This window comes from Xiphophorus maculatus, chromosome 16, assembly GCF_002775205.1.
Source record: "Xiphophorus maculatus strain JP 163 A chromosome 16, X_maculatus-5.0-male, whole genome shotgun sequence".
Classification (NCBI taxonomy): Eukaryota; Metazoa; Chordata; class Actinopteri; order Cyprinodontiformes; family Poeciliidae; genus Xiphophorus; species Xiphophorus maculatus.
In genome coordinates, this window is record NC_036458.1 from 5669302 (window position 1) to 5693707 (window position 24406).

Genomic DNA, 24406 nt, shown 5'->3' on the forward strand with positions numbered 1-24406 from the left:
TGTCGTCTTTGTAGAAGATAAAAAGATTAAGATAAAAAGTTATTGTTGGATGAAAGCCAGAAAAATTCTGAGTCGACAGGCAAAACATTGTGAGTGATAAAAACTAAAACTGCACATCACGCACATAGTGAAACATAGAAGGGTCTGCATCATGCTGTGGGAATGCTTTTATTCAGCTGGGATGATGGTTAGAAATGATGGCAGATCATAAAAGAAAACCAAGGTTGGAAAAAACTGATTTCAAGGTCGAGTATTGACTGGATAAAAATATAAGCACCTTTTCCAGGGTAGAATTTGTAGAAATATTTTCTTCACAACTGCACAGATATCTGCTACTTTGTGCTTGTCCATTGCTGTAGTCTGAAAGCCAAATTGGGAAGTTTGAGGCTCTAGCGAGACAAAATCCAGATGTAAAAATATTGTTTTTCAGTTCACAATACTGGAAAACTAATCCTGGAACCAATATGCTGAATATTCTCCATGGTATCAAACTAAATATTAGGTATAAGTAGATGTTCTGGAGTTTTTAATTTGCTATGCACAACAATTTTAGCACAGAAGGACTATAATTACTTGGAAAAGATGGAGGGAAAATGTACAAACCTTTATTCAAGATCAAATATCGGGATGCAGCCATCAAATAATAAGAAAAAAAGTTCCAGTAAAAGCGCTGGACCAGCTACACAGCAAATATAAGTTTCTTTTTAAAATTAGTGCGCGAAGACGTACTAAACTAGGGAAGAGACGACTGCTACTCAGGTGAGAGTGATTACTGAGGGTCGACGAAAAACAGGAAGTTAGATTAACCAAAACTAAGCATTTCAAAATAAAACAGGAAGTAAAACTGACGCCATCGTCAGAAAATATAGAAAAAAATCTATAATTTCTTCTTTAATAACTTTAAATCATTTCTTTACAAATACCTGAAGCATTCGGAACTGAAATAACAATAAAACAGTGGGCTAAAAACAAATAAAGTCTACTGAATAGGCAAAAACCTCCTTATGTTGTGTTTTATTGGCCAAACGCAGTAATGATGTCACACATTTCAAGTGTTTAAATTATTTTATTTCACCAGTCGGCCCACGCATACACACACACTCTCACACACACTCTCAATCAATTTTAAAATATTTACAAAACAAAATTTCACTTATAAAACAGTGTATGCTACATAAAGATAAATATATTAATATAGATTTTCCCCCCAAAAAAGTATACAAGTGATAATTGGCACATCCAGGAGACAGGCTTTATCACCAGCGTTGCATAATGTTTCCTATTTGTAAAACGGACGACTAAACCAGGCACATTCTGCAGTACTCTCAGCATTAGACTGCTACAACATTTTTAAAAACAATTCAAACCAGGGATCCAGCCCTTTTAGTCGTACAAGATTTGTTTCTCTATAAAGTGATCATCCCATTCTGAAGATTAGCTACAGTAATTTTATAAAACCAGCATTCAATTCACCTTCAAAATGATCAAAGTAGAGGTAAACTTTCGTGCAATCAGCAAAGGAGGCATGATTATATAAAAAAAAAAAACAGGGTGAAAAGAGAGTACTGCATTGATATTAATGAGTGAAGATGACAACTACTAGCTAGTCTTCTTAAAAGCAGACATGATTCACACATTTACAAAAAAAATAACATAATAAAAACATCTCAACTTGAATCCCTTTGGTTGCAGTTTTTTCAGTACGGTTCTTCGTTTATCCAAGCAGGTTCAGGATGGAAGAGTGTTTATAAAAAACACTCTTTCTACTCAAAAAGTTTTCCAGTTGTCCCAGAGAGTTTGATCATCATTTCTTTGTGGAGTTTCTCTTCTCATCACCAGGAAGGAAGTAAGGGTTCTCGTGCCCTTCGACCAGATATGAGTAACGGGACGTGTTTTTACCTTTGAAGGTCTTCATCTCCTCTGGATTCAGATCGTACGATCCTGACTGAAATGTCAGGGGAAGCACAGAGTGTTATTATTTTTAAACAACAGCAACTTAACATGTTTAGACCCAAACACCCCAAACAAGCCTAACACACAAACACGTATAACCCTACTTATTTATTGCTATTTATGGAACTAAATTAGCTACAATCAACCTCGAGAACAAAAACAACAAAATAAAAATTTGGCAAAGTTTCCCCATCACCCTGAAACACCACCATGATTATGCATGCGTGCTGCCTAAATTATCAGCAGGGGGCATCAAGGGAAGTTGGAATCTGAAAGCAAAGCCATACCTTACCTTTTTCCATCTTTTCTGCTTCAGCTGTGATCCCTAAAGCAACATACTGTAAGTCAGGCAAAGCAGGGAGCAGGGGTGGGTACTAATGCTAGGATCACTGTGTTCACAAACTGGATGACTAGATTAAACGCACTGCTGTGAATAGGCTTAAAAACATGGTGTGTGTTGCTGTTAATGCTTCACAGTGATAAAAGGCAGGTCAAAAACCTTATGTTGACCTCTGTCCTCTATTGATTTTAGACTGACCTCTGTTGATTTTAGACTTCCTGTCTAAAATCAACAAAAAGTTTTATTGTGATAAAATTAAGCAAGTTATTCAGGTGTTTTCAAAGTGCAAATAATCAAGTTAGTGTTTTTGATGAAGGTTAGTGATAGTGAGCAGATGGTCTTATTTAAAAAGCAGGAAGGTATACACCTGAGAAGGGATCAACTTACAAAGCCATTGCTCTCTAGCTTTTTGTCCGCCAGCGTGTTGGTGCTGCCCCCTTCTGTCATCTCCATGGAACCAGCTGGTTCCCAGTGCGTGGTGGCACGCGGGATTGGGGTGATGCCAGCAGGCCATGACTTGTTTAACTCATCAGAGTACGGACTGATGTTGTGGTCAGGGTTGGTCCTTGAGCACCTCTTCCTGATAAACAGAAAAAGTAGGGAATATAAAATGTATGGCTGGTGCTATTTTTATTCTGTTAATTCAATGTAAGTTCAGATAATGATTCTTTGTTGTGATTCCAAGGAGTCAGACATTCTTTTGATATTTTTAAAGAAGTCAGTAGATTTTCTGAAGGTCTTTTAAACCGTTTTGTGTGTCTAGCACTTTCTCCTTTCCTTGGTGGATAAAAATGTTTACCATCATTTGTGCTGGAGGTGCTCAATAGTATACATACAACTATTAAAATGCCTGTTTTTTGTGAAAAAACGAAATAATAACAAATCATTTTAAAACTTATGCATATACGTGACAGTTATCCTGTTTAATTCATCTCAAAAACAACCAGAAGATGGATACCAGGCAATGTCATGTCTGTTCTTACCAGCAGCAGTAACCCAGCAAAGCCAGAACAAGGATGAGGAGAACTCCTCCTAACACGCAGGAGATGACCACCACTGCAAGCAGGGACGCTGCAAACACAGATGAAGTCTTTAATGAAATTTGCACAACAGACTAAAACTTCAGCTTCATACTGAACGAAGCCACTTACAGTCGTTGCAGTTGAAGCCAGCATACCCAAATGGACATCTGAAAGAAAACAGGCATACAGTATTTACAGCAATGCATTCAACAATCTGCCCTCCAGGGGGCGCTAGTGCTTTAACATCAATACAAAGCCCTGTGTGAAAAGTGCATACTCACGTCACACACTTATCCCGTACTGCCTGCTGCCCACTTGGACAAGCTGCAAAAAAAAAAAGAAACACAACAACTCAGTTGCACCATGACTACAACTGGAGAGCAGAACAAGCTACAGTTTCAGGTTTGCCACACTCGACTGCACTCCGGAGGCAACATAAGGGCTTCTACAAGCAAACACACAACAGTACATTATGTATTTTCTTGGGAAAAAAACTGTTAGCAGAATTCATTTGAATCTTATTCAGTTATAACTTCCCTACAGCTGATCTCATTGGTCACAATCCTGCACGCTCAGAGGCAAAGCGGTGATTCCTCCTCATGTTTCCAGGGTAACATCCCAGTTAAAAACAAATAGATTAGAGAGATAAATGAAGATTGGGTCAAGGGTCTGCATGGAGAAAAGGCTACAGCTCTTGACCTTGCCTGTGAGTTTTACTCCCTGTTGTTTCTTTCCCTCATTCCCACACAGAAGTAATTTAATGAGGGTAAGAAGGTTTTGTTGTTCTCTAGACTGTACATCAGCTAAGAACATTCAACTTTGTCCACTTGTACAGTATTTACAGGACATTTTAATAATGCATACAGTATCTGTTAAAATAATCATATTTTGTACCATTATAGCCACAAACATAAATGTATTTTATTTGGATTTTATGCAGAATATCACAAAGTAGTACACAATTTAAAGTCAATACTGAAAAATAACTTGTTAGAGGCTGAAATATAATCATGGAGTGGGGGGAAGGTAAATAAATGGGCACAGGTATAATTGAAATGTTTATTTCTAAGCAAATTAAAAGGTTAGAATGGCCCAGTCAAAGTCCAGACACAAACCTAATCTAGAATCTGTGAAAAACCATGAAATTTGATGTTTGGAGATGCTCTTTACTATATCTATGAGATTGTGTGTTCAGTCTAATTTCATAAAATCCAAATAAAATACATGAATGTTTGTTTCTATAATGTTTAAATATGCCACATTAGCTACTAAATGTACCTTTGCAGCTGGTCTTGGAGTAGATCATGGAGATGTAACCGTCTTTACAGGCGCAAGAAGCTTGGCCGTTTACATTTGTGCATTTTGTACTTGAGACATCACAAGGTAGCGGCTCCACCTGACACAGATTGGTTCCTGAAACCGAGGAAATACAAAAGAAACTCATAAGAAAATAATTTCAAGTGTTTGACTCAGGAGATGTAAAGCATGGAGCCAGTCCTTGCCTGTGTATGTGGCATTGCTCAGAGGTCCTTGAGGGTTTTTTACAGCCTTTTCAATGATCTGATCAACAGATTCTTGAGTGGCAGGGCTGTCTTCAAATATATTATTTACGCTCGCTATCACACTACCAGGTCTGGAGAAATAGGGAAAACAATCACCAACAGAGTTGAGACACTACTTGCTACACAAAGTCTTTGTTCAACGGAAAGAAAGAATACTCACTCAAGTTGAACAACCTCTGATCGTCTATATCCAGGCTGACTTTTCAGGACGTCTCTGAGCTACAACAAAGAAAATACAATTTGATGAGCAAGAATGAAGCATCTATCAGAGCTACTTCACTGCTTTAAGATCTCACAACTCACTGCTACTGAGATTTTTGCTGCTGTCTCCTGAAAGATGCTGGAGGACCTGTCTCTCATTTGATCTTCAAATGTTAACAACTGGAAATGAAGCCTGCCTGGAAATACTTGCGCTGCCAAAAAAAAGGAGTGTAATCTCTGTCACATTTTAATCTTGTTTATAATTTGTGTAAACATTAAAGGACAAACAGCATTAGTTACAACATTTATAATTTAGCGGTCTTACCAGGAACACAACGTCCATTGAGTAGGTAGTTGCCAGAAAGACACTGGCAAGTGTGGTTGAGGCAGATGCTTTCAACAGGACATGGGACAGAGGGACACACTGAGGAGAGAAATTAGAAACCAGTATATTTTAAAGGTTTTCCTTTTTCTTTTTTTACTTTCAGCTCACAAAAAGATAAAACTTATGCCATTGCGGTACCATGGTAGCAATGGAAACATGTCAAGTAGTTGTGTTTAGAAAAGGAAAAATATTTTTTGTGTTCTGATTTAGATAACTAAATTAATGTTTGATGGAAACTTCATGACCCATGTGTTCCTCAAAGGTTAGGAAAACCTTGATATTTTTAGGGTAACAAAAAAAACCCACAAATTAAATCTTGAAGAAGCTTTTCATCACTTCATAAGGCGATAGTTTATGCATTTTGACATGCAATTTGTCTTCAGAAGACGATATTTCAGACTTCAAAGTTTGAGAAAGAAATTAAATGGTCTGAAATCCTAAAGAAAAGTTGGAGTTCTGCAAGCAAGCTCTGATACTTTAAGATTAGTACGGTTGCTGTTCATGTAAAACGGAAGTGGAAGTTGCAGGAATGTGAATGCCTGCAACTTTACAGTATATATATTACTGTGAACTTTCCTGTAATGTTTGAATGTGTAAATGGAAAAAAAAAAGTTTTTTAGTTTGAATTTCTGGTAACAGATATAACCACAACAATTTTCATATACCGCTGGTTTTCAGACATTTGACCGATCCCGTTTAAATCAGAACTGATTGCAATTCAAGATCAAATACAGCATGTGTTTTATGGTTGGCAGTTAGTTTCATAAATGGCAATCAACTAAATAACTAACAAAAAGCTCAAAAAACTCTAACCCCAAATATGACCAATAATAGAACTAAGTCTCTTTGCTGGAGCTGGATTTTTGTGCTGAAACTTTGGCATTTCTATGGACAGCCAGACATAAAAGGAAATAGCACAAACCGATTACAGGACTGGGAGTGGTTGGAGCCTTTGTGGGAGAGCTGCTGGTGATTCCCCCTGTTGTCCGAAAGGTGGTGAAAATCTCAGTGGTTCCACCGGTGAAGGTAGGGGTGTTGGTGTTCAGGGTCTCAGTGGTGTCGCTGGGTGAATTTGTCGGTAAAGGAGGGGTAGTAGTGGTTTCTCCCATAGTAACACTGGACTCTAAATCAGAAAAAAATTAAACCCAGTCAGTCCAACATTTCTACAGGTGGCACAGCTAATAACTACACCGATTGGGTAACCTGTATGAATGAAAACGATTTTGTCATCGAATCATCAATACACTATTGAAGAAATGCCATGAAATGCAGTACAAAATTCTACTGTATTCTAGGAGTAAACATTGCTGTTTATCAAAAGGTTAGTATTACCTGCTGAGGTTGCTGGTGAAGAACTAAGGGTGGTGGCATTGCTGGTTGAGGGAGTGTTGCTACTGCCTGGGAAGTTGCTGGTAGGAGGAGGGGTGCTGGTGGGTGAAGAGTCTGTTATGTTTTTGGTGTCAGTCGAAGTAAGGGGTATGACGGTTGATGCAGGAGTCTCAGAAGTTCCAGCAGAGCTTGCTAGTGTTGTATTAGCTTGCTCTGTGGTAGCTGAGTTCATAGTTGTTGTCATGTTGCTGGAATGTGGGGTGCTGGTGATTAAAGTTGTGGTGTTTCCCATCTCTGTAACTGATGTAGTGGCTGTATGATTGTTTGAGGTATCCGTAGTTGGGAAGTGAGTGATAGATGTGATTTGTGGACTTACAGTCACATTGTTACTTGTAGTGGCTGTGGCATTGTTTGTGACTGTGACAAATGTGCCGGCAGTGTTTCCATTAGTTGTAGTTGGCACATTTTCGGTGGTGTGGTTGTTTGTAGTTGTCATTGCTGTATTATTGTCAAGTGGTGTATTTGTTGTACTTGCAGTTGTGTGGTTGACTGTTGGTCCAATCGACGCATTTGTAGTCATGGCAGCGCTTGTCGGTGTAATTGTAACCATTGTAGTTACATTGTTGTTTGTCACTGTGGTCAGGTCAACTGTAGTTGTGTTGATGCCTGACATTGTGGTTGAAACAGCTGCAGTTGTGTTGTTGTTTGACACTGTAATTTGAACTTGTGTAGTTATGTTGCTGTTTGTTGCTGTAATCACTGTAGCTTGTGCAGTGTGTGCAGTCGTCTTGTTGCCCATTGCTGTAGTCGGAGCGATTGTAGTATGTGTAGTCGTGTTGTTGCCCTTTGACGTAGTCGGAGATATTGTAGTCTCATGTTGTGTAGTCATGTTGCTGTTTGTCGCTGTAATCACTGTAGCTTGTGCAGTGTGTGCAGTCGTGTTGTTGCCCATTGCTGTAGTCGGAGCTATTGTAGTCTCATGTTGTGTAGTCATGTTGCTGTTTGTTGCTGAAGTTTGAACTTGTATGGATTGTGTAGTCATGTTGTTGGTTGTTGATGTGATCTGGACATCTGTAGTTGTGTTGTTGCCTAAAGGGGTGGTCACAGGTTCTGTTCCGTTGTATCTTGTTGAGCTGTCTGAAGTTCTGGTGGTCATATTATTGCGTGTTGAGGTGGTCAGTGCGTTTGTTGACGTGTTCTGTATGGGTGCCGTCGATGTGCCAGTGGTTGTGATGTAGGTCGGTGGAGATGAAGCAGTTCCATTTGTAATCTCATTAGAAGGTGAACTACTTGTCTCTGCTGTTGTTGTTGGGGTGGTTTCAACAGTGACTGAAGCCGTTGGGGGTTCTGCAAGGTGTGCTGTGGTGATCGTGTCAGTACTGTTCCCTGTGACTGTATCTGCCATGGTTATCGCCAGAGAAATTGATGAAGTTCCAGTTGTTTCTCTTGTGTTGTGTTCAGTAGTTGCATTTCCTACTACTTTGGTAAGGAAAGTTGTGGTTATGTTGTGACCATCAGTAGCAGCAGGAGGCTCCGTTGTCATTTGTACTGCAATTAAAACAGAAGCATAAAAGCAGCATTATTATACCTTCTCTGCTCTGGGGACATGAGACACAGTTAGAGAATGACACAAGCTGTCCAAAAAAAACAAAAGTAGAATTAATAAATAAATAAAAAGAAATTGCTAACATCTACAGATATGAGCTCAACTTTCTTCAGAATACAGTTCTGACCCCTGCTTCCAATTGACCTGCTCTTTCTCTTTGTTTTGTATTTATGGTGGAACAGAATTAGTACCAGGGCTGTTGGAGCTGCTCCCCAGCAGCAGGGGGTCTTTCCTAATAGCATTGCTTGCGTATATCCTGTCCTCATCTGCAGGCTCTGAATGATAGCATTTCAGAAGCCAGCGAGAGGAACAGACAGCCAGGTGGATGGCTTCATTTTCTCCTAGGAAGCGGTGAAAATATCAAGATTAATCCCGAGCTTCATCTAATTATATTAATCGATTCCAAGGATTTGTTTGAGTATCACTTAGTAACTATTATTTATTTAGAGATGAAAAACCACACCCGGTGACAGCACATGTATATGGGCATGACACACACTTGTGTTACTGGAAATAAATGTAAATGTATTCTGAGAGTTCATTCAACAATCAAGATAAAAAATGAGGAAGTACAAATGGGTGGAAAATTAATTATGTGAAAAGAAGTTTATAATGAACATAAAGCAAAAAGAATAGTATAGTTTGGGGTTGATATCAATCTAAGACTATTTAGGATTAGGGGCTAAATACGTGGGACTAGTCATGGTGGATAACAAGAGATGGAGATTAATGGAAAACCTCTTAGATCAGATCCAGCTGACAATGCTTTGATTAGACCATTGTAGTCCTTCTTAAATTCCCAAGGAACTGTTAAGAATTTCATTGTGTGTTTTACTGGGAACATACCTTAGATTATGTTGACTGGAAGTTTTTTTCTGATTCATTGTGTGCTTTACTGGGAGCATACCTTCCTGATTATGTTGACGGGAAGGATTTTTTCTGATAACAAATGGCTAAGATAATCACATTTGAGCAATTTTCTAAATTCCTAAATCTTAATTCAAAGTTTTATTCACTATCTGTGACACACTTTTACTACAGTACTTCATTTTTATCCCACATAGTTCTCATTATTAGGAGGCATACAATAGACCTCAAAGTGTAAACATTCTTGTCAAAATGTAAAAGATGGATTTTACATTTTATTCTGCACTATTCAAGTAAAATACAAACAATTCTGTTCAAGGATGAAAATGAAAAAACAACCAGTTCCCTAAGTGTGCACACCCTGAATCTAATAACTTTTTGATTAATTTCAGCATTTAGTCTTTGGGAATTCACACCTGCCATCAGTTATAATGAATAGAATAACTCTAAAATAAAACACAGATGTCCGTTGAGGGTTTTGCTAATATTTGCACTTTTATAATCCTTAGCTAAAGCAAAAATTTGAAGAGAGCTTATGGCAAAGAATATTTCTTGGATACTAAACCTCCTGCACTTTCATAACTTTGACCATTTAAAAACCAAAAAATCACTAATAAATGATAGAAGAAAAAAACAAATTTTTCATAAATTTTCTTTTACGTCTGTATCATATTGTAAAGAAAGTTTCCTTTTCGGAGTAAATAAGCATATAAAACATGTCTCTGCAAGGTCTTCACTGTTGTTAAAATTTGTCCTGAGCTGTCGAGAATTTAAATATGAAGTTATGCAAACCAACAGTGCGGCTCATAAATGATGCAGGTAACCATGGCGGAAAGCTACAGCAAACATGACAAAAAAACCCTACTATCTCTGTATGGAAACAAGGGGAAGTGACAGACAAAAGCAGAGCAGAGAGATAAGAGTTTATGTGCAATGGTGAACCACAAAAATCAACAATGCGGTTTTCTTCTCAGTGTCATTTTCAAATTTGCTTCCTTATATGCACATGCAGGAAAATATCAGCCATAAATCAGGAACTCAGAGTGCAGCATAAACAAGCTTCCACATTAAGATGAAACATACTAACTACTGTATGTTACCAGTGTTTTTCTTGTACTTCCTCAATGCATGTCAAATAATTTTCCACACCTCATTCTACCAGCTAGGCACATCAGTGTTTAAATGTACAACTAAACCCAAAATTATTCAAAAATCTGAAATATTTATTTTTAATTTTCATATTTAATTTTACAACATGTTTATCCATGTTTAATGGATAATAAATAACATTTTGGAGAGGTCCAGCTGTTGTCAATACCTAAATCTTATTAAGAATCAATGAATTGAGTTAAAGATTAGAGTGGTGGAAAGGAGGCCTTCCAACCTCATCACCAAAGATAAATGATCAAAATATCAGTGGAAACATACAAAAAGCTGCTCAGCAATTATAAGAAAAGTTTCAATACTGCAATGCCAATAAGTATTTTTCCATTGATTATTGAGTAGGGCATAAATTACTGTCAATATATCAATCTAAATCTGCAAGGGGTGTGAATAATTTGTGATTTAACTGCATGTAATGATATGAAGTTAAGCATTTGAAACCTGAAAGATGAGACCAATGTGATAATGCTGAAACAGCGGCGTAATTAAAAGCACACTCTGCGCTGCATGTCTAACTGTGAGTGCTGGCTTTAAGGATTTAAGCTATAGGCGGATAATCTCTTGCAGACACAAAAGAAATGACTGGCTCAGGCTGGGTGACAAGTGGGTCTAAGGTTGTCCTGCAAATACCCCACTAAGGAGGATGTGGTCCCTCGGAAAGTCTGGCTTTGCTCTATTTCTATTCACAATGTCTCAAAAACTGTCATTAAAACCAGCCTGTATTCTCTTTTTCTAGGTCTAGCAGAATAAAGAGTGGCATAGGAATGTCACAGAGAGGATTTCAGTTTTCTCTCCTTTCAGATTTGTTACGTTAACAGAAATGGAGACACGTTCCAGCTTTGGCTGCGCTGCTCATGTTCCAGCTCTGGACTGCAGGTCAGGGGATTTTTATCCCTGTGGCACAATGGCACTCCTGTGAAGTACCTGCTCATGACCTGACCATCAGATCCAGTTCCTTATGCACACACCCTGAACTTCCCATCAGAACTGCCACTCCCATAAAATAAATCCTCATTGGTTTTGATAACAGAAGCCAATGTTTTATGATACACAGAAAGAAAAGCCAGGAGACACACTTTCTTGGTGTTACCATCCAATATTTCCAGCTCTTTGTTCAGGAAGGAGGAAAAATATGGGTCTGAGAAAGTTTGCCAGCTCATTCAGCTGCACTGCATGAAGGAAGCAACAGATTAAACTCTGCACACTGAGCAGGAGATGAAACGACATGTTAGCAACTCAATAATCAGGGGAAATCTGAGCTCCAGAGGCAGGATTCCAATAAAGACTGTTTTGTTTAAGACATAATTCAGAACCTTACAGCTAATTATTGCATGTACATGTTGTCAATTCTTACAAACTGACTTATGATCTCCTGGTATTTAAAAGTAGAATCTGCCAAAGGGGTTTCCACATCAAAGAGACTGAGTGGACATCGGTTCAGCAGGAGGACAGAAAGAGAGCTCTTCCTCTTTCCATCCTGCTGAGTGTCCTGATCAGAGGACAAACAGGATGCCTCATACGGAGGAGCTGAAATATAGCCAACATACAGTACTTTTCTGGGAGTTCGGGTGTAATATACACATGATCACTGCTGAAAACCAAAATCTCAAAAAGACAAACTCATTTTTCAACTGTCTTGGGATTGTTTAGCACTGAATTTAGAGCGATTTGAAATCAATCAAAGTCCGCAGGAATTGAACCTGAAATTACACTTGTTATACTTTAGCACAACATAAAATAACCAAATTGATAATCAGATTTATGGGCAATTAAGTCATAACTTATTTTGTTTCACTGTGCTTAAAGAAAAACAATATGGGAAATTAAGAGATCCTTGCTCCCTTGGCATGTACGAAGAAGACCCTAATCTGATGCACAACTCCATTCAGATGTACATAAACTATAAATTTTGTAGGCACTTTTTGTAAACTCCTATAGAATGCTATCTTAACCTCTTCATTTTCATTTCCATTTAAACATAAGATTATTATTCCAAAAATGAGATTGTTAGAGAATCTGACAGCATGGATTAAACCACTAATCTTCCAGTTAAGAAATGAGAGCTTAAGAAACTGAGCTAAAGGGTTCTAATGAAGGTCATGTTGTCATTTTTCCTCTTTGCAAAGAAAAACAAAGCAGTATGGAAGAAACTTAAAATTTCAAGATTGCATTTCCTGTGTCTGCAAAAGTTTATGTTGATTATTTTCTCTATGTTTATAGTTTTCTCTTATGTCGTAAAGAGATATGATACCAATAAACACAAGATGTCTGTCTCTTTAAATCTTAAGTATTATCTATTGACTGATCACAACTTATAGTTTCTTGATAATCAAAAACAAATTTGATTGTTTAAAGTAATAAACCATGAAAGCTGCATTTGACCACATAGATGAGCTGGTCATAAGCAACTCAGTGCAAACAAACAACTAATACTTGTCAGTGTCCAGGTTGTTACCATGAAGAAGATCAGGTTTTAATTTTTTCAATATCTCCAAAGGGTTTTAAAATTAAATTGGGAGAAGAACAGAAGTGAAAAAAAGTAAACTTTTCTTTTTTTTAAAAAAAGGTTTAAACATGTCTGCTGTTTATTCACCCTGCAAGAGAGAGCAAAACACTTACTGGAACAGGAAGGCTGCGCAGAGGACAGTTGTTCTGTTTTATTCTTTTAAACTTCAATTTCACATAATTAATTTGAATATCTCTCAATGAAGGGAGGGAGCAGCAATCTATAGAGCACCAGTTCTCAAACTGAGGTGCTACTAAACCTTGATAAAAATATGAAGTTCAAAATAGGGGGGCGTCACATGGACTTAAATTTTTATCACAATATTTTGCGGTACTTATGTGATAATGATAAAAGTGACCATAAGAACTATTTTTACTACTTGTATGGCAGTGACTGCATGGCACATAAATCGTAGCCATAGAAATGGAAAACATTTCTTTAGGACACCAGTCACAGAAAAGTGTGATTTGTATCACCAAACTGCACACAGCATTTAATCATGTATTGATATGTATCCTCTCAGTGAACAAACAGTGGAGAAAATATTAAAATTAACAATCCTGAAAATATGGACAGTTTTGGGGTTTTATCATTAATTGGATTTATCGTAAGAAATATATCACAATAAATGATAAACGATACAATAACCCTACTTCATAACAATTTTTTATTTTCTTCACCAACTCTTTGTGACATCATATCTGGGTAGACCATCAAAACTTTGCTTTGCTTTGCTACTGTGTACAACAAGTACTAATAGTGGATGAGACAAAATAAAGCAGCTCTTCTCTGCTCATCTGGACTCTGTCATAAACTTCTTCCTGACTTGGACTGCTTCGTTTCCTGCTGCTTAAAAGTCGGCTTGATGCCTGACACAAACATGAAGCTCGGTATGAAGTAGACAGATGTTTAGAGGAGAAGCAATAGATAGAGTATCTAAAGCTGATTATGTAATTCTGCTTTTTTTCCCTTGCTAATTGGTCAGTATTTGATTTAAGCAGCTTCCTGAGCTGGAGGCGCTGGAGAGCATTGACGACTGTGCATGTGGGCAAACAGAGCTCTTTTGCTGCAACTCAGAGGTAACAGATGGCTCTCTGGAGCAAGAGGTCGCCTACAGGGCCTCTGCACATATCATATCCAATTAAAGCTCTGCCAGCACATGCTTTCCAATTACAGGACAAGATTTACAGCCCCAAATCAGGCCTAATCCAACAGGATGCTGCAGACATGCAGCGACCGAGGGGAAGAAGCCAGAGCAGAGACGGCAACAGGTGTGTGTGAAAAGTGGGCCGAAAAGCAACATGAGCCAGCAGGTGGGGGTGAAATGAGGAAGATAAACAGATACAGGGAAGCTTAATAGGACAGTGGAATTAATATTGGAAGCACAGAAAAACAAAAAGGAGGAAGTATCTGGCAATTTTCCCATAAATAAACCTGAAAATTATCAAACAGATAACAAAATGTGAGTACCAAACATAAACATGGCCTATTTTCACAATTAACATTAAATTAAGAGGATAAAATGGACTTTTTGAAATCTTGCAGCTGCATTTTAGCTCCCAGTGCTCTACTTATGAACTCATGGTGAGTGATGGCCCAAACATGACACATGCGGAGTCAGGATGCAGCGCATCACTTAAAGGTCTCTGCTCCTCTATACGGAATATTTATTGTCAGGGGGGCCTCCGCAAAGTGTGGCGCCAGACTCAGAAGAGGAGGAGAACCCTCAGGAGGTGTCCTCATCTGGACCTCTTTACTGCTCCTTCTGCCCCCTGCCTCTGCTGTTTAACACTTTATACACAAGCAACCACATGACAGCCTGAGGACTATCAGCATATGACCAGGTCTGTGAGACACAGAAACAAGCTTCAGAATAAAATAATATATAGCGTGAGCAAAAGATTTGGTATCTTAGTCACAGGCTGCACAATGAAGAGGACTTGAAACCTCGCCAAGCAGCTCCGTCAGGCTGTCAAGAGGCCTGGGAGTGAACTCTGAGGGAAGCCGAGCTTCAGGAGAGCTGGCTGTTGTTTGACCGATGCCTCCTCTTTGGCATCTGTCCACCCTTGGAGAGCTTTGAGTCACGCTGGAGGAGCAGTGAGTCAGGTCCGAGACTATTTTAGGAATTACTCCCTAGAAATGTGAATTTGGTACATCAAAAACACACAAAAAATCTGACATTTTCTTTTTGCTCAAAATAAAACATACATATATAGTTCAGAAGAGTAGAATTTCACGTTCTCCTGAGTTTAGTGTAATTTGTATTTGAACATTTTATCAATCAAAGAAAGTTCCTGATTTTAATGAAAATTTCATTATTTGAATTTAAACTAGTTACAAGACCGTTTGAAATAAACATGTTCACCATTATGATATTTGGCCACCAAATTTTGCAAATGTGAAATCTAAATAAAAATTACTCAAATGGAAGAAACCCGTTGCACATGTATTAACTACCTTCGATGCAAGACAAATAAGCATAAATGCTATTTTATTGTGTTAAATGTTTATTAAAAAAAACATTTAATACTAAATAGTATTAAATGTTAGACCATTTTAATCTAGGTTTCATTGAAATTTTGTTTTAAATCAGTCTGCAAGTTTAAGTTACTGTAATAGATAACATATCCCAGTAGCTTAGCAAATAGTGACAATAAAAATTGCTTTATGACAGGAGGTTAAAATGTTTTCTGCATTTCAAAATGGATTAAGTTGAATCTATTAGTAGCTATTTTGTCGCCTACCTATATGAAAAGTAAAGTAACGACTTATAAAATGTGTTCTAGATGTAGCTGGAAAAAAATGTATAAAAATTCCAGTTTTTAAGAATAAATATGACGTACATATTTAAACTATTTCGTCTAACAACTAAAAAGGTTCCAAATTTGAATACTGAGGTGTTATTTTGTATGATTTAATGTTATAACTAATATCTAAAACAACTCTAACTTCATTTGCAACATTAGTCTAATCCTAACACGTATTTTTAATTCCGTGTAAAAACTTTACTCACCTTTGGAGACAATCCCGAAGAGAAAAACGACCAGCAGGCATCGTGGAGGCATGTTGCAGCTCTGTAGGGGATTTTTTCCCGGAGCTGCTTAGTGAGAGGAAGCTGCGGCTTTGAGGCGCTCCGTGTGCCGCTGTGGGGAATATAACAGTGCGGTCCAGGCGGCGTCTCCTCCGGGCTGCTACAGGTGGTTCCTACCGGGGAGTTGGTCAAAGCTTCAGCGCGTCCTCTGATTGGCTGACTCTCCTGTCACTCATTATTACTGCGCTGAAGCCGTGAGGCTCCGCCCATAGAAACGAGACATCCCTGACAACTCGACAAATGAAGACGCTTTAATAATAAACTCTATTTTTAGCTCAGTGTTTACATTGAAAGAAACGGGGTGATAACAGGGACTGAGCCCAAGAATGAACAGGTTGTAAATCTGACGCTTTTAATAGATTTTTTTCTGTTCTTAGCCACTGAATCGTGTTTTTCTGAAAAATAAGGTGGCAAGTTTGAAAAGCTGCACATTGTTTCACCATTTTGCCCCAGACAGCATACCTCAAATGTCTAAAAATGTTGCAGTTTGGATCACAAACAAAAATGCATGTTTTCTTCTCTTTTCTAAATCTCTTCATCTTTTCCTCGAGGTGAAGGATCAACCCGGTTTTTCTGTTTTCATCGTTTTAGGTCTCTCTGCAGCTGGTTTCTATTAGTTGCCCCCAGTACAGCTTCATCGGGAAGTGTAACTGAAGTCCAACTTGGCTTTAAAATTAATTTGAGTTCTTGGAATTCAATCATTGAAGGGAATACAATGTAAATATGGTGCTGCCTCTTTGGCCTTATTGTCTAAGAAAGCACAGACCCATTTAGATGTGAAACAAACAAAAACAACCACAGTTACTGTGCACCATTAAATAGATTTAGCCATTCCCATAACTCAGTTCTGTCAGGATATTATAAGAAGAAGCCTTACCCAGCTTTCTGTAATATATATGTTCCCATGTTATGTAACCACTAAGAGCAACTAATGAACAGCGTTTCATACTTGCCTGAAATATGCTGAAGTTATTTAAACGTTTTCTTCCAGACATCACAAACTTTTATCCCCACTTATCTTTAGGAGAATTTTTGGGGGGATAATACGGTGGACCCTTGTTGCAGATATCTTATTTGTAAAGGAATCATTTTGGATTGGAGAGCTCAGTTAGAAATGTGCATCAGTATGTGAACAATGAGGCAAACAGAAGCTTCTTAAATGACCACAACCTTGACTAAAACTAGAAAATAGAGTACAAAGGACTTTGATGGTAGAGTACAACTAACAAGTCAGGTCTAAAACTTTCAAAATGTTTACATGTGGTGATGGAAAGGTCCAAGATTTAGTGAAAAGGAATCTGATTGGATCAGGCAAATAGGAGGAGCGTGGGAACTCATCACATGCAGTTTAATGCCACTGCTTCTGTGATAAATAGGCAATTTGTAAATGCTTCAAAAGGACGGAGTTAATGTTCACACCAGTTTTTATTGTTTGTGTGTCAATAAAAAATTATGTTCTGTCAGATGTGTGTTGTGTCAGTCACTCATACATTTTGTTTGCCATCTGCAAAACCAAACCCTGATGCACATAAACTTCTGTGTTATCATGGGAAAACCTGTTGGCCAAAGTATAAGGACCTCTAAAACTCTGCTTTATCCAAAGGCCTGGAGGTGCTACCTTAACCTGTGAAACATTTAGACACCCAATGGGAACGTCTCAAGTTATTGTAACATTCAGAAAATGATTTTTTTTGTTGAAAAATATGAGTATATATCCCAGAATTACAGCAAACATAGACTGAAGATGTTAAAACAATCCACAGTGAAACAAGTCTTTTACTGACACAGACTGAAAGGCCTCTCAGCAAGAAAAAAGCCATTATTCCAGAGTCAATATAAAAACACAAATAACCCTAATTTTCATCACCATGTATATGGCCAGAAGAAAATGTTTGACTATGAAGATCATTGTTACATTTTGGAGAAAAAATACAAAATTTGCAAGCTGGAGAACAAGATTCTAACTATAAAGTACAAGTGACAGCAGTATTTTGCTGTTTGCTTTTACAAAAGGGATTGGTGCACTTAAGAAAACAGGTAGGATCAGGAGGAATGAATATTACTTGAAAATATTTAAACAGAATCTCAATATGTCAGTAAGGAAGTTAAAGCTTGGTCAAATTTGGTCAAATCTTCCAAATGAACAATCCTCCCTCAGCATGATGACAAAGAAGTTGCAAAGTGCCATAAGGAAGACAAAGTAAATATTTTGCAGAGGCCATCACAATTCCATGAGAACTGAAAAAGAGAAACTTATGGAAGAATATCCAAAAGGTTTGACCTAAGTTATACAAATTTAAAGTCACTTCCAGAAAATATTAATTAAATATAATTTATGTTTTCATACATTGTTGTGGCATTTAATAAATTCTAATATTTTTTGTTACTATTAAACCATATAATACTGAACCTAATCTCTGTCAGAAAAGGCAAATTGTTTCTAAACAATTTCTGTTTAAGATACAAAAAGCTACTTTTAAGTTTTGGATTTGTTTTGTCTGTAGAGGATAACTCTCAAAACCACAATGATTCACTTATAAAAACAGTAATTTTCTGTTAGCCAGTCTTTAAGCTAGCCTTATTTTGATTAGCCTCTCTCTCTGTTGTGGCTCACTCCAAAAAAACGGCCGCAGTATTCAGCAAGGTTAGATCTCACAGTATGAAATGCTGCACCACTGTGTCACCTTTAAGACATTAAAATGAGGAAAATACTTCTTCACAAAGGTCAAGTACTTCAAGGATTTCTTGAAATACCTCCAGGCCTGATAAGCGGAACCAGAAAGTTAATAATCACACACATCCTGGCATTGGTCATTATCAGAACCTCGTCACAAGCACTCAAAAACTGTCAGCTTGGAAAATTGGAAAAACAAAACAGTGCATGGTTCAACAAGTGTAAAATGGTCAATAGTGTGAAAGAGAAGTGTTCCAGTATTTAAAGGTTGGAAAATTTGATTTGCAGACTGGGTTCATTGTTCTCTGCTCTTCATGTGTGAGTAAAACCAAGGAAGCGATCAACGATCAGAGGTGTGGCGTTTCCTTGCAGGATCTCTGTTTCATGAAAACTGAGTCAGTTTTTTGGTATTTGTTTGATTGTTGATGACACACTGACCTCTGTCAGGTCAACATGACCATTCAGAATTTATAAGCCACAATTTCCTAATCAATCTGGGTTCCCTTTTTAGCTATGTAAGAATGATGATTTGTGTTACTCACTTTATTAGTTGGAATGAAAGCCGATATTTACACATCCTTTGAAAAAAATGAGACACTTAATCTTTTATGGCTCCTCACTGTCTGACATTAAATCAGAATATTTTATGTTTCAGGTTAGTGAGAATTACCAACTAAATGCCAGGATTTTACATCAAATTCAAATGTTCACAGAATTTGATTTTAAACAATGTGACACGTTTTGGTTCTTCCACAAACTTTGCATAAGATTTACCTGGAATTTAGGCTCATTTTCACAGTTTTCAGTTCTGTTCAAAATTTTTTCATGGAACTGAGAGAAAGTTTGTGTGTTGGCCACTCCAAAATGTTGATTTTATAAATCCATTCTCTAAAGAATTTGGTTTTGTGCTTAGGGTTTTTGTCTACTTGTATACCGATATTTAATATCTAACTTCCTAGCTGAAGGTTGGAGACGTTACATCAATTTTCCCATGTTCATTCCTCGTGATCCCATTGTGAAGTGCAGCAAAAACAACAACACTTAATGATGCTGCTACCTCAGTTCTCCACTGTTAGGGTAAAGATTATGTGGATCAACTTCATCAGATGACAGGAAATGTCTAAAGAAGTGACAATCATTGGCAAACTGTAATCTGACTTTATGGTTGCTTCTGGAACAATGACTTCTTCCTTGCTGAGTAACCTTACAGCTCATGCCGGTACAACACTTCTTTTAACTTGTACCGACTGATTCATGATGTTGCAATGAGGTTGCACGTTTTATGTGTCCTTTAACCACATGCACAGGTGTGCCTCTAACTCAAATATTGTAAATAAACCTATCTTCTGATAGGCCTGCACTGCTATGACATCATCACCTTTGCTAAAAGGACAATTCTTTGCTTACTAGTGATAGTGTATATAAATATCTGACTTTCGATTTTTTTTTTTTTTGTTCTGGTAGATGAACAAATTTAAATATTAACTGACCTGAAATCTTTATTCTGATTTAATATCAAATGGAAAAAAGACAAAAAGGTCATGAGATTTTTTTTTATAGAGTAAGAAAATATTTGATCTCGACTCTTGTTTACTTTTTAAGTGCCGTACTCTACTCAAAGCAAATATACCTTAGAATGTAGCAATAACATTTCTATAAAAATGACTGGGTGATGTATGAAATACTTGATAATTGTCTAATTAAGTCCACGGTGCCATGGCCTCCAAAAGCCTTTCACACTATTTCATTTATTTCGTTGATGTATTTTACAAGCAAATTTTCCATCCCACGTCTCCATCTTCAAAGACATAACAAATACCCAGCAGGACGCAAACACTTCGCTAACCTCACTCATATCTCATGCAAATAGCTGCACACATTGCAACATATTTCAATAACTTCTGCTGCTTTTTGTCCTGCCAAACACCAAGACTTTTCTCCACAGATACAATTGTGTTGCATTACATGCCAGGAATCTGGGACAGAGTTTGTCTTCCTTGGAAAAGAAAAAATAAAAGGTCCAAGGATGTTTCCCAATAAACCTTTTTCCATAGATGAAGGTTTCCCCAACTCTTGCTAGAATCTAGAAAAAAAAAAAAAGCAATAATATAGTGGAAACATGAATTGTGATGGTCAATATTCAGTTTCTCTGCATGCATTAAGTTTTTTTGCTGATATTTTATGTCCATTTAAAATTATTTATTGGATAATGTATAGTTTATGCAGGTTAAAGCCTTTTGAAGCTCAAAAGAAAAAGTGTTGGATCAGACATAATTTGAATCTGTCCTTTTGAACGTTGCAAATTGTTGGGTTCCCTCATTATAAGTGTTTGTTTCTGTTAAAACCATCAACTTTAGAGAAAATATATCTTTACAAGGACAGAGAACTATACCTCACAGGTATAGTGAGGTATACCTGTGAGGTATAGTTCTCTATAGTATAGAGAACTATACCTCACAGGTATAGTTCTCTGTCTGGCACAATAGTAGGAACTTATTGTGATTCAAGCGGAAACATAAATGATGGTCAGTATTAGAGTAAAACTGTTAAATTGTTCTTTCTCTAAACCAGGTAAGTCAGAGGTAAGGCTGAACGGTGGAGGTATAAAGCAAACAGGACACTGAAAATTATTTAATACCTTTGAAACTATCACATTTTCTTGTTGTACAGCCACAACTTTTAAAAAATTTCATTGGGATTTTTTACGATAATCCAACTAAAAGATGTACATCTTATGCCAAATTATTGGGAAGCGGAAAGAAATTGTTTATTTTACAAATACAATTTTGAAAAGTCACCCTGACACACAGTTTTGAAGAACCACTGCTCATATATCAGGTCCTCTGTGATATCGCTTTACCCAATTTGTGCATCTAAAATATTTTTTGCAGATTCTCTGCCAAAATGTGACCTTTAATCTGTCACATTAAATTGATAGCTTCTCCTTGATTAAGTTCTGGACTTTGACTAGGCCTCTGTAATGCCTGGATATGCTTTGATTCCAGAAGGTTCAGTTCTGATGTCATCTGACATAAACATCTTTCACATTTTTGTTTAAACAAGTTTATCTCCTCTGACTTTCTGCATATCGGTCTATCACATAAAATCTCTAAAACAGAAGCATTAAAGTTTGCCGTTACAGAGTTACAAACTTCCTTTGCAAACCTGGTGTAATGGAACAAAAAATGATAAATATGAGCTGCCACAGACACGGAGAAGAGGAAGAGGAACACAGATGGATGGAGAGTTCAGAGTGCTGAAAGGGACCAGTGAAATAATCCTCTGCTCTATTTAAATCTTCACATTTTCTAAAATTAAAAATGAAAGTAAAAAACGAAGATTGAATTTCTTGTAATTTAAAAGAGAAACTTTCCCTTCTTTGCTTTTACATATAGACGGTGTATTTTGTTTTATTTATTTATTGCAGTTGGTAATAACAGTTGCCTGAGCAGTCTTACTCTGATATCAAAAGAAGGATGAGAATCTATAAAAAAGAGCCTCATACCCTCTATGAAGTACGGTAAAGGATATGTGATGCTGTGGGCCTGTTTCCATTTCAAAGACTTGTGGAACTGTGACAAACAGACTGGACAAGATGCAAGGTTTTTTACAATTATGCGCCATGAAAAGGTAAATGGTCTGTGTATCACAGTTTATGAACTCCAAGTCTTTCTACTACAATCAGTCAACAGCTACAAAGTAGCCACAGCTGCCCTTCCTTGACTGACAGAAACGAGGTTTTCATTCAATTGGCGTCACGGGGCCGTCTGACAGAATGGGGGATCAAACTGGCAACCCATTGGTAACAGGACGAAGCCCTACCTCCTGAGTCACTGCTGTGGAAACTCCAAAACTCATTACTGGGAAACGGCAGCATTCTTTCACAACTGCAATAAAGGATTACTTTATTGTTTTGCTTTATGCACATATTAACTAATGGTGTAAATAATTTTCCAGGATGTAACCTGACTCTTAAGGTGGTTGGAACATTTAAGTCGTTTAAAAGTTTAGTCAGTTACTTCAACATGCCTTACTCCAAGATAAAAACACCAATTTGCATTTATGGAATTATTCTTCAGCCACGGCTCATATTTCAGCATCATCAAAGCTCCCTCCTTCCCTTTAAAGGTGTTTTTCCCTGTTCGCTATCTCTCTGTGCACACAGCCCAATATGTGGCCATTTACCAGCCCTGAAGATAAGAACATAATTCACGTCACTCTGAGAGCGGCGACAGCAAACAAAAGCACAGATGCCGAGGACACAAAGCTCACACACTGGGTTAAACTGGGCATCTGCTGTGGTGGGCCGGAGCAGCTCTTTCACACCGTTTTAACTGCCTCCTCACCCAAATAAACAACGTCACATTCCTCAGGGTCGCACCTTTAAATTTTTTATGGCACATTTCGTAAATGTTTTCCGTGAACAAAGAGAATTTCTCGCTCATCAACGCTGACGCATAATGATGCTCAGAAAGTTTCCGTCAAATCAACTGAACACGACCGTTTGTTACAATATGCTCACAGTTAAAATAGAGAATATGTGGTAATTTATTAACAGGACAGGGTTGTGTACTTTCCTCCTAGGTGTGGAGGATTTTCTTCCACACCTAGGAGGCGGTACTTCTCCTACTTCTCTCTTTTTAGAACAAGGAAGTGTCTTAATTCCTCAAACAGAACATGGAAATACAAATTATACATCAAATCCCTGATGTGTGACACAGTTTATGGTTAAACAGGAGGGTAAGCGAGGGTTCACGGCTGTTATATATATAGTGATGACTACAAAAAGTATGCAATTTTAACAAAACAAAGTCAGTTTTTGTTCCATTAAAGAGATGCTGGAGAAAAAATAGATACCAGTTCAGAAAACGTAACACAAGCTCTATGTTGTATCTAAAGCTCAGGCAATGTTTAAAACAAACTAACACAAATGAACCCGTCTGCTTGCAGGCAGGATGCTCTCACTGTTCAAACAACTTTATCCACTGAAGGAAACTGAAGGATAATTGGGTTTTTAAACTGTGGATTTTGAAAACTTCTGTTTGCTTTAGCTAACCTGCTGTCAAATAAATAACTCATTCAACGTTAAAAGAGACGGAAAAAACCATTTGAAGATAAGCTTCTTGTCAGTGTTTGCACTACATCCTGGAAGGTCGGATCTTGGGTCACTTTTATGGGAGGCGTGATGCGATTTTAAAAGACAGACTGAACTTTCTAGTTTGTCAAGTTCCCCTTAAAAGAACATATCAACTTTGTATACGTATAACCTCTCAAATCCATGGCACTGCATACAATAATACTGAATAAAAGAAAAATATTGTAAGTTAATACATTTTTAGACACCTTCATTGTCACTTATGGTTGTTCTCCAGACATTTGATGCTTTCTCATAAGTTTTCAATTAAGTTTCCAGAGGATTTTTTTATTTTTTAAGAAACATTCAGGACTCAGGCATGAGAAGGACCCTGCACTCAAAAGATTAATTCAGTATTGTGTCTGAAAATATGATTTACTTAGTTAAAATATAGTTTTTAACTTACTCTTTAATAATGCTACAGCTGCCCACAGCATTGGCAAAATTTCTTCCCATATTTAGGCCACATAAAATATTGATTTATCACCTCCAAAGTAAACATTAGAAAACAATCAGATGAATGAGAACCAAGGAACCACATCAGGAAAGGTTTTGAATATAATTTTTTCAAT

General features: G+C 37.4%; 1 protein-coding gene across 2 annotated transcripts; it reads right to left on the minus strand.

Moving 5' to 3' along the window:
- Positions 1–1005: 1005 nt before the first annotated feature.
- LOC102236895 (mucin-5AC-like) lies at positions 1006–16091 on the minus strand. Of its 2 annotated transcripts, XM_023348423.1 has the most exons (14): positions 15949–16091; positions 6796–8340; positions 6386–6586; positions 5404–5502; positions 5181–5290; positions 5038–5096; positions 4818–4948; positions 4594–4728; positions 3597–3639; positions 3445–3482; positions 3277–3364; positions 2681–2873; positions 2246–2278; positions 1006–1945 (listed from the first exon to the last, which is right to left on the minus strand). In XM_023348423.1, exons 1-14 carry the CDS (start codon positions 15998–16000, stop codon positions 1805–1807), a joined length of 2868 nt encoding a protein of 955 aa, XP_023204191.1. In that variant the 5' UTR covers positions 16001–16091; the 3' UTR covers positions 1006–1804. The 2 variants fall into 2 exon arrangements, with proteins under 2 accessions (XP_023204191.1, XP_023204192.1); XM_023348424.1 differs by lacking the exon at positions 2246–2278 and having other exon boundaries at positions 1008–1945.
- Positions 16092–24406: the final 8315 nt, after the last annotated feature.

What these genes read in the sequence shown, in the direction of transcription:
- LOC102236895 (XM_023348423.1), bottom strand. Translation starts at nt 16,000, where the DNA reads ATGCCTCCACGATGCCTGCTGGTCGTTTTTCTCTTCGGGATTGTCTCC. An exon ending in TCAGAGGTTGTTCAACTTGA is followed by an intron (nt 4,949 to 5,037) that starts GTGAGTATTCTT and finishes CTATTTCTCCAG; the next exon opens with ACCTGGTAGTGTGATAGCGA. An exon ending in GTACGGGATAAGTGTGTGAC is followed by an intron (nt 3,483 to 3,596) that starts GTGAGTATGCAC and finishes GTTTTCTTTCAG; the next exon opens with ATGTCCATTTGGGTATGCTG.